The following is an 11,040-nucleotide window of genomic DNA, read 5'->3' on the forward strand; positions in this document are numbered from 1 at the left end:
TCATACTTGTACACATAGGTGTTATCAGGAGCAAATTCTGGGGCTGTAAGCACAGGTTAGATAAGTTATATAATATGTTAAGTGACAAATGTCTAATTTTATTTAAGCTAGTAAGTTTGAATTGTTCAACACTTTGGCAGGATTTTTCACTTATATTACTATTAGTTTAATTTATTGTTCAAAAAACTGCAACTTTCCTTTCAGATTGCAATAAAAATCAAAACGTACCAAAGTTAGGACTCCGTGCGGCTGAAAAAGAAATAAGGACAAATTAATATTCCACCATAGACTCAGAAAATACTGTTTTATGTAATAAAAAACTTATAGTTTTGTTTAATACAAAAGTGTGTTTTACCAACAGACACATACAAAGGAGAAACACCAAATAGTTGTAAATAAAGAAAAGCTTATTATGCCAAAGGGCTTACAGTAATTAAAGGTAAAAAAAACCTTAAATGAAATTTAATTACAAATCCAGTCCTTTAAAAAGTGTTTTGCTGAAAATAATTTAAACATGTGGTATATAAGGAAACTGTGATCATTACCTGTTTGCATAATTTGATTCTTTTTAGACATTAATTTGAAGATTTACTCTTTGGTCTACAGTTTAAAGTTTTTATATTTCCCATGAAAGTTTAAAGTTCATGTTAATTTACCTATATTACATAGCCCCATTTAATTGTAAGACATAAACTGAATACACTATAAAGTCATTATTAGTCATAATTTATATTGAACATTTGACTTCCTAAGTGTCAAAAATGCAGAGAGAAGCTTTAAATGGAAGAAATCAAAATTTGTTTATCTCTAAAATATAAAAGCCTCAAAATAGTCCCAAGTAATTGTGCATAAGACAAACCATTTTAAATCATAATATGATTTTAATGTATTGTAACCCATTGAATTTTCAACAAATGCATTGAATTTCAAACAGTTAATAATGTGAGCACTTCTAAATTACTAAAAAAAAAACCTCCACAATTCAAATTAGGTGTTAAAGTAAAGCGCTTTTGAAAGGCAGAATCCTACTTACCCACGAAGGCCAAAGCCAGGGCGAGCACAACCGCTTTCATGGTTGATGAGGTTGTGATGGTCTGTGGTGACAGGCTACCTTTTAAAGGAAAACTCTGTCCTGACAAAAGCCAGTTATTACGTAACAAATGCATAAGGTGGACTCTTGTATGTTTGATTATTGCACTTGATTTGATAGATAACTTATTAATAGTTCAGCTTGAAACACGTTTGGGCTTTATTTGGTCAGCAAAGTAATGACCTTAACTCATCATCAAAGGATGACAAGTTAGGCTCACCTGACCTTGTTCTTTAATGCAGGTCAAACTTTGAGCATCGTGTTCCAAAGTGTTTGCTCAGTTTCACGAGCCAACAATTCCTGCTTTAGCTGGAAATGGCTGTATTCTGATCAAGTTTTCCAACTGTAAGTTTAAGTATTTTTATTTTGTAAGTTGTTTTAGAAATAAAAGCATGGAAAAAGGAAATTAATACATTTTGTGTAAGACAGAACTTAAACTCCGCAAAATGTTGCATTAGGAAAAATAAAAAGTATTTTGCTTTGTTTGATCTAATGGTAGACTTTGACAGTGTAAAGTATTTAATCAAAGAGGATTGTACAAACAGCAGACTTTTCTTTTTGACTATTTTGTGTTGTACCACGTAATGTAATGTGCAAATGTTTAGGCAGGTGTGGTAAAATGTTAAGTAAGAATCCTTTCACAGAATTTTTAGCTCAGAAGGAGACTTGGATTAAAGAGGACTCAGACAAATTTTCAAATACTTCTCAAACCGCATGTCTTACAGTTAAAACTAAGACAGGACGTGTGAAATTCAGTATTCACCCTCTTGTGTATTTCAAAGGTTGTTAAGGAACATTGGCATTTTACTGACACAGATCATCACTGACAGTATGTCTTCCAAACCCCTCTCATTTTTTGTTAGAGACACCCTTTCTGAACTTGCTCATCAGATCAAATCTTTCCCCTGCGGTGCCTTCACATTTTCTATTTCATCTGGTAATTATCCACGTGGACATTTTCAACAGTGTAACTGTACTTATAAAAATCACACTTTTAACACGTAAAAATTACAATACAAAGGCCTTATTTCTTGTTCTTCCTCTAATGTTAGTTACATGTTGAGATGTCATTGTGACCTGGTTTATCTTGGCAAAACTATGGAATCACATGAGGCTCATATTGCTGAACATCACAATGCTGTTGTATTTTATTACATTGAATCCAGTAGCTGTACATTTAAAGACAAAAAACAACATTTCTTTGTTAGGTTATATTGGAATTGAGACTTTGAAACATCCTGATAGTGTGGGCAATTTAAACTTGTTACTCGATAAACATAATCTTTTCTAGATACATATATTCAAATCCTTAGCTCCAAAAATATTTAAATAAGGAGTTTGTTAATAGATCTTTCTATAGACACTTTTTATATGTTATACTTTGTATATGTAAAGTCTAGATTTTGTAACATTATCTCAGTCTCTTTTTTTTCCAAAGTTTATTTCAGTGGATTATAGTGTTTCTGTTACATCCTTTATTTGGTTTCTTATGTACAGAGTGTGCCTCTTTAAATTAGTACTGGCAGTTATTTACAATCTGATCTTTTGATAGGTTATTGATTATTAGAGACATGTTGTAATATACATTGCATTCATTGTATTGTGAATATTGATTGTATATATTGTCAAGGAATGTGCATTAGAATTTAGATCAGCCCAAAAAACCCAGACATAGAAACTGAACTTGTGCTGCACAAATAAAGTGCATGGAATAGAAGGCCAATAATAATGTGCTTAAAAATCCTAATAAAAAAGATCTGTGTGTGTTTACTAGATCAACAATAATTATGAATAGAGTGTTGGTTTATAATTGACATAATAATGAGTTGTGCTCAGACCTCTGTGGACTCTGGAGCACACAGACACACATTTGTAGTATGTATTATTTTTTTATTGTTTTAGGGAACTTTAGGATGATTATTCATATTTGTCTGCATTTAAACAGGTTTTTGCCAAATGAATGAATGAATGTATTTAGATTTTGTTAGTGTGATAAAAAGGCACTAACTTGAAACAATTAATGCAGTTGTACAGTGGAAGCTGAGTTTGGTGTGTGGATCTATGCATAGTTTTTTTACATTTCTATTTTTTTATCCAGCACCATTTCAGTGGATGTTGGTCATATTCATGTTCTTATTTTCTAACCTCTCCAAAGAAGTCATACTTTTTTTAGTCTTTTTCTATATGTATTGTCATAAATCTTTTTAACAGTCTGACCTTGGGTTGAATTTGTTGGGACATCCACTTCTAGGAAAACTGGCGACTGATTTAAATCGTTTTCACTTGTGAATATTGTTTCTCTCTGTAGAATTATGAGCTCAAAATTGTTTGAAAATGGCCTTACAACCCTTCCCAGACTGATGGGCAACAACAGCTGCCTCTGCTTCTATTACTTTCCCACCGAAATCCATTGAAAACACCAAGGATGTACTTTTTTTCCACACACAGCTTTTGCATTTTGTTTATTAAACAAAAAGATATCTGTTGTATGTTTTACTACACTTGAGGTTAGATTTCAATCATTTTAAAACCTAGTGAAGACAAGATCATTTTTATTATGTCCTGTTGTGTAAGACCCTAAAAATGAAAGAGGGTGGGCTTCTTTTTTCATCACTGTATTGCTGAGGCAACACCTGGGAGTTAAAGACTGCTAAATGTGCTGACTAAGATCAAAATGAATCAAAAAGATTGTTGTATGTAGGAGAAATAATTTTTTTCTGTTGTAAATTTGTGGCTCTAACAAAGTATTAAAATCTATCTTTCAAGATTATCTAAATGCTGTTAAAGAGTCACAAAGTTAATAGTACAGTTATAGGAAAAAGAAAGTCCACATCGGGTCACAATAATAACAATATTAAAAAAAAAAAATCTGGACTTTATCAAGTTCTAAATCTATCCTCAAGTGTTCAGAAACTCACACCAACTTTTACAATGTGTTTATATCATACAAAATTGAACCTAAAATGGAAATGTGTGAGATATTAAGTACACTTTTGATGCTTTCATAGGAACGTAGCAGCTGCTACTAATCAGATGTACTTGATTACTTATCGTTGGCAGGTGCCATTACCTTTGTGAAAGCAGACATTTCGACAGTTTGCTGGTCTGGAGCATTCAGGTGTTGATTAAAACAATGCCAAGGAGGAAGGACATTAGCAGTGATCTTAGAGACTCAATTGTTGATGCCCACCAATCTAGGAAGGATTACAATGTCATTTCCAAACAATTTGGAGTCCATCATATTACAGCAAGAAAGCTTATTCACAAGTGGAAAACTTTTAAGACTGTTGCCAATTTTCCCAGTAGTGAACGTCTCAGCAAACTCACCCCAAGGTCAGACCATGCAACACATAGAAAGATGAGAAAGAACCCAAGAGGTACAGCTTACACCCTATAGGTCTCAGTTAGCAGGGTAAATGCTAAAATTAAGTGGATCATGAACTCCTCTGTATGGCAAAATAATCTTAGTCAGATGTAAGGACATGTGTCCAACAGCCAAAGATTAGCCAAAACTTGGTCATGCAACAGGACAATGATGGTGTTTTAATGACCCAGTCAAAGTCTAGAAGTACTGATGCTGAGGAAATAGAAATGCTGCAATCTGTTTTGTATTTTGTAGACTCGAGGTTAGATCTGAATACTTTAGAATTAGATAAAGACCTGATCATTTTTATTATGTATGAATACATAAAACCCAAGAATACTTTCTTCCCCCCATGATTGTAAATGTGAATTGTAAATTTCTTGCCATTGTTGGAACAGGATGAAAAATGTGAAAACAGCTTTTTCTACTTGAAAATGTTTGTGAGCTGCTTGATAAAGTGAGCTTTTTCTCTTTTGTAATTCCATGAAAGTTTACAAATTAACCGAAGAAAGAAAATTATCAATTCAGTTAAATGATTCTGAGATGCAGTTTATTAATAGTTACAGATAAAACACACACATGAAATTACGTATTGACAGTAGATGGTGTTCTTAAGCACACTTGGCGTTGCAGCTACAGGCCAGGTGAGCCTGTGTGGCTTCCCTCAGGTCCACGCTTCTGTCAAAGGCGCTGATGTCAGAATCTGCAAAAATGAGAACAAATCAGTTAGAAACAATGTTTTTTGTTCTTTAAATTTGTGTGTTTAGTTTTAGACTCACCAGCTGGCTGACAGTTGAAACCAACAGTGACAGTGGTGGTTTTGGTGGGCATGCAGCCAGGCAGACAGCGTGCCACAGGCTCAACAGAGTAGCATTTGGAGTTCTTGCCATGGATGGTCACTTCTTTCTCCAGTGGCACAGACTCAAGCTTCAGATGGCACTCTGTAGGAGAACAGTGTTGATTATAAAGGGTGCATTGCATATGCAGTTGTGAAAAAGAGAAGACTGAAATGAACCTTTGTACTGCTAAAAGATTATTTCTTAATGTTCTTTGTGTTTTACCAGAGGGATCCCTGCAGCTCTCAGATGGCAGAATCCAGGATTGAGCGAAGCTGACTGAGTTCTTGACCACACGTCCGTTGGGGGTGCGATACTCCTGTCTGATTTCTCCATCAGCCTTTCCACAAAGTCCACAGGTCTTGCCTTTCATCCAGTCCACTAGCAGAACCTGCAATGTAAAAGGTTACATTAGAAATATTAAATATACTGTATCTGGAACTAATGTCAATTATCAACTTTGCTGATTTTTTAGGTTCAATTTTTGGCTTTTAGTTTCTATAAAAAAACAAACAAACATCCCAGCAAAAGTAGTACTTTTACCTTCCATGTGTCCTTGTCAAAGTAGACTTCTTGGAGACCATGGCTAGGTGCGTACACAGCAAGGCCCTCTCCACTTCGTCTGATCTCAATGGAAGCTGTAAAACAAGTTGAAATTTAAATAAGATGTAATTTTATGAGGCTGCGATAGAAGCACAATGGAAATTGCAGTTTATAGTTTCCTTTATTAAAATAAACACAAGCTTTTTAACAAGGGAATAAGTCAAGAACTGGTTATTGAAACCTGTTGGGTGGCGGTACGGCAGGTTGGTTAAGGGGATTTCCATTTCGTTGACCTTCACAGTCACATTGTTGTTCTTTGGGTACATGTCAATATCACTACAAGCAGAAAAACAAAAGCCTCATTTAGCTTAATCATTTTTTGGACAACAACCAAAGACTCATTCTTGCTCGTGTTGGAAACGTACATGTCAGCAATTTTGACGTTGATGTGGTGTTGATCTGTTGAATCCTTTCTCAGGAGAACCATGAATTTCAGCTCCTCTGTGCAGTCCTGGGCCAGAACCTGGTAGCAAGATGAGGGCATCTTGTGCGTGTAGGTTCTGTTGTTGAATGTGGTCAGTTTATCGTCAATGTAGCTGCATTCAGCTGAGGAAGAGAAAAAATGCTTTAAAATGTGCTGGAAAACATGACAACTGTTGTATTTAGTTTTAAACAAAAACATCAGCTGTTACCTGCAATGGCCTTGGCGAGCATGAAGTGGACTTTCTCAAAGACTTCATCAAAGGGGGTGTAACCTCTGAGCTCCTCGAGTGGCATAGTGAAAGGAAGATGCAGAGCCATCTTGTAGGTATTGTTCTGTGAGCAGAATAAATACTGGTTATTTACAAGACCATAAAGTGCTGTTTTGGCAGAACAGCATGATTTCTGATACCATTGGTGACTTTGCAATGACATCGATTGTCTTGTTGGATGTTGCAGCCACAATGAAGGAGATATTCCTGGTGCTGTTATCAGACTTCACTTTGTTCAAGACAGCCATGAATTTACGAGGAACATACTTTTCTGCCCTGAAAGAAATGTAAATGTTGATTTATTAAATTTTACATCCCATTATAAATGGGTTACAACAGTACTCAAAGCATTTCTTACATCTTTCGATAACGTCTGAGAGCAGAGGGAAGTCTTTCCCAGGACAGCTTGAGGCGAGCTGCAGGGCTTGAACCAACAAAGCCAGTTTCTCCAGTAACCATGGTGCTGTACTTCCTGCATTCTGCTCCCCAGGCAAATTTAGCCTGTTAAGACACAATAAACATTAGTATAAATCACCTGATTTTATAGGTAGACCTCTGATTTTTGGTGCAAAAATAGTTTCTTACAGTAACTTTGTGCTTGCTCAGCAGAACTCCATCAGCACAGAACGTCCAGTTGTTCTCAGGAGCAAGAGGAGCAAAAATGATTTGAACTCTGTAGGTTGGTTGGTCAAGGTAGGCAGCAAGTTGGTATCCCACCATTCTCTTATCAGCTTTAACAGCGCGGAAAATGACAGCCAAGATGGCAGCCTCATCGTCAAGGTATTTGTTCTGTGATTACAAATATGGGTAAAAAAATGCTGGTTCACAATCAAAAACTTTTGTTCTTTTTGTTTTTGATGAGTAAATTTCACCTTTTTGTAGATGGCCTCAAAGCTGGCTGCACTGCTCCTGCTTTGGGAAGATGATCTGGAGGTGAAAGTCTGCAACAGGATTTTAAAAGAAAATAGATAAGTAAAAGCTATACTCAAAGTAATGAAATTTTGAATTTGTCCCCATAATTTTGAGACATGTACAGCATACCTTCTTGTGGTTCCTTCGGAAAGTTTCATTCACGTGCTATTGGTAAAAAAAACATTGTTGTCAGATATCATACTAAACACCTTCTGTTGATTGTAAAATTCATTTTAAAGTAACAAAACAGAGATGTTTACCTTTGAGTCAAGAGCACTTGAGCGAGAAGAACTTGAAGAACTTGAGCTAGCACTGAAGAGTGACGCAAGGCTTGATGCAGAGCTGGTCCTGGATGAGCTGCTGACAGATCTTGAAGAGCTAAGTTTGCTGCTGCTTCTCTTGCTGCTTCTGCTGCTGCTGCTGCTGCTGCTACTTCTGCTGCTGCTGCTGCTGCTCCTTCGGCTGCTACTGCTGCTGCTACTGCTGCTACTGCTGCTGCTGCGGCGGCTGCTGCTGCTGCTGCTGCTGCTGCTGCTGCTGCTGCTGTTGGTGGATATGGCAGCTGCATTGATGATCTTTCTGTTGGAACGAGATGATGAGCTGGAAGAGACAGAGGACGTCTTGAAGGAACGGCTTGAAGAAGAGCTTCTGGAGCTAGAGGAGGAGGAGGAGGAACTGTTGAGTCTGGAAGACAGGATTTTGTTGAGCTTCATCAGGACTGGTTCTACGCTCTCAATAATGTCTTCTTTGTTCAGATCGATCCGTTTGATGAGCTTCTCTGCAGCCTTTGCTCCAACCTTAACCTCCATCTCCAGTCTTTCCACGGCTTCACCTTCAACTGAAAGAATGAGTAAATAACAACTTTAATATGTTTCATATGTGTGCAATATTTCTGCAAGATGTTCAGAACTGTATTTTCTTCTATTCTTACCTGGTTTTACATCAAAAGTGAAGTTGTGGCTTCCGGCCAGTTTGTACAGGACAATGTCTTGGATGGAAGCACCATTTTCAGTGGCAACCTTGAAGCAAGCCTTCAGTCCAACACCAAGGTATTTAGCACAATACCTCTTTGCAAATGAACGGACCTTGTGTTTGAAAATAGGTTCGGCAACTTCATCATCCAAGGGAAGGATCTCTGAGGATTTGGACTATGAGAAGACATAACCTTTAATCATATGTGAAACTGCAGGCACGTTTGTAGGTTTACAAATAGTGTTCAAATTTACCATGCTATCAGCAGCTGAGGAAGCAATCCTAGATGAAACAATCTTGCTTGCGGCGGATAGCCAGACTTTGGGTGGTAAGACTGGAGTGACTCTCTCAACAGTGGGCTCCTCAATATCTCTTGCCACAGCAAATGTCTCAACACTGGTCAAAAAAATATAAATGTACAGTCATCCAGAATGAAAAGATAGACAAAAACATATGTTACTTATTTCTAGGTACAGACTAAAGACAACTATTAGTCTTACTTCAAAGCTGTAATGTTTTCAGGCACAGAAACAGGAAGAGCTTCGATCTTAAAGTCGCCCTCTTTGATGTTAAGTCTTGCAACAAACTTGGCTGGCACAATGGAGTAGAGTTTAGCTTTTGATACCAGAGCAGCCTGCAGAATGGCGGTGTTAATCCCCATCACAGCATATGTGTTCATAGCAACACTAAAGACAGAAAAAATATCAGTTTTATGATGTGAAACATTTGTACTGACATTGTGTGACAATTAGTTTTATCCAATAAATTTACCTTGGTTTGATCTCAGTCTCCAGCTGGATATCAGTTTCCCAAAGACTGCTGAGGGGGAAGTCTTCAGGCAGACGTGGTGATGTGGTGGGCTTGACTAAGAAAACAGGTAAGGTCACGAGTTATTTCTTTGAATATTAGTTGGCCTACAAATAGTGGATAGGATTTCAGATCACATTGTATTTGTTTTATAACAGTTTACTCACTTTTAATAGCGGCTGCAGCCACAGCAGCAGTGTACAGACTGAGCTCCATTGGCAGACCGGCAGCAGTGGGAAGGATGCGTCTCACCTCAGCAGCCAATACAGGTTTAGCATAATGAACATCGATACCAGACAGAAGCAGAGTCTTGAGAGCATTTCTTCCATATTCCTGAATAGGGAATGCCCTGGCATACTGTTGAGGAAGAATACATCATTATAATTGTCTCGAAAACCTTTGTCCTGAGCTTGATGGGTTGTTTTCTGCATCATACCTCAACAGCCTGATCGATCATGGCTTTGTCAATGTTAGCAAAGCCAATCTCCTGTCCAAAGAACTTGACGGAGATGGAAGCCAGTGGTTCGCTGGTGGGCAGAGACCTCCACTCAGACAGCTGTGAATAGAGAAAATGTTATCTGTTTCTTTATTTGGTGCTGCATACAAATTTGTCCATTTTATTTGCGACTTTCACTGTTGCTTACAGCCTTGATGACACGCTTCATTTTGGTGATCCTGTCAACATTTTCAGAAATTGCAGGGTTTTTGAGAATAGCCTCCTGAAGTCCCTCAGTTTTCACTCCAATCTAAGAAAAAGAAAGCATAAATGTAAAACTGGTACTTTTAATATTAGCTGCTAAACAAATCGATTTTTATTTTCCCTTACCTCTATCACATTAGCAGTTGCTCCAGCAATGAAGGCTCCGGCCTTGGCAACAACAGATTTTGGCAGAACGGAGGCGGCGTCGTTGATGTAAAAAGCAGTACCAGCAGCACCAAGCATCAAGGAGTCTGATGAAGATTTGAAAGACTCAGTTAGTGCATACTGCAGCAGAAATAATTAAAAATCAAAGTTCATTTTTTAATGTCGTACTGTTGTAGATTTCAGCATGGACAGCCCTGCTGAAATGCAAGCTCAGTCTATCCAGTTTTGAACCCAAGATTTTCATGGCAACGCTGCAAGCTGCAGAACTATAATAAAAGCATATAAAAAGATTACTGAATGTGAAAGAGTTTGTGCACACTGACCTGACAAATTGGGATCAGAGAGGTGACTTACACTGAGGGATGGATGGTGGCTGGGCTCCTGCTCAGTGACTTCATGTGAGAGTAAGTGAAGCTGGCAACCTGCAGGTTCTCCTCTTTTTTCAGTGAGTTGGCAACAGTGGTCACCAATGCCATAGAAGGGTTTGTCTCAAACAGAACGATGCATGAAAGCATACGGAGCTCTTGGTGCAGAGCCTTGTCCATGTAGAGTTGAAGAGCCAGTTCCTGGACCTATTTGAGAAGAGAAAACAAAAAGTTGTTGTGGATTTCTGTGAAAAGACAGGAACACTGTCAGATGTCTGATGTTGAAATCCCACCAGTCTGGGCTCCTTCTTTGCAATGTTCCTCAAGGCCATGATGGCTTCACTGTGGACTGACATTGGCAGGGAAGCAGCAGCAGTACCATGAATGGGCATGATCTTTGTGATTGACTTGAAGCTAGAAGGATGTCCAGCATTTCCCAAGACCTTCAAGAACAGGGTAATGTTTTCTATCTCACTCTTAGCAACAGCTTCAGCAAGACGCTCCTGGATTGGCTGCAAGGTAAAAAAAAAAAAA

At 37.8% G+C, this 11,040-nt stretch overlaps 1 protein-coding gene and 1 long non-coding RNA gene across 2 annotated transcripts in view; one reads left to right on the forward strand and one right to left on the reverse strand.

Annotated features, from left to right (window-relative positions):
• Positions 1-1,424, reverse strand: LOC119616781. The gene is made up of 3 exons (XR_005232807.1): positions 1,034-1,424; positions 229-249; positions 1-43 (listed from the first exon to the last, which is right to left on the reverse strand). It is a non-coding gene; the product is annotated as an uncharacterized LOC119616781 (long non-coding RNA).
• The window catches only part of LOC108230608 (vitellogenin-1-like), a 20,333-nt gene that overhangs the window by 2,576 nt on the left and 6,717 nt on the right, over positions 1-11,040 (forward strand). The window contains exon 11 of the mRNA XM_037974195.1: positions 5,393-5,408. Coding sequence (XP_037830123.1) covers positions 5,393-5,408 — 16 coding nt within the window. The remainder of the gene's footprint in view (positions 1-5,392; positions 5,409-11,040) is intronic.

This window comes from Kryptolebias marmoratus, linkage group LG24 (genome assembly GCF_001649575.2).
Source record: "Kryptolebias marmoratus isolate JLee-2015 linkage group LG24, ASM164957v2, whole genome shotgun sequence".
Taxonomy (NCBI): domain Eukaryota; kingdom Metazoa; phylum Chordata; class Actinopteri; order Cyprinodontiformes; family Rivulidae; genus Kryptolebias; species Kryptolebias marmoratus.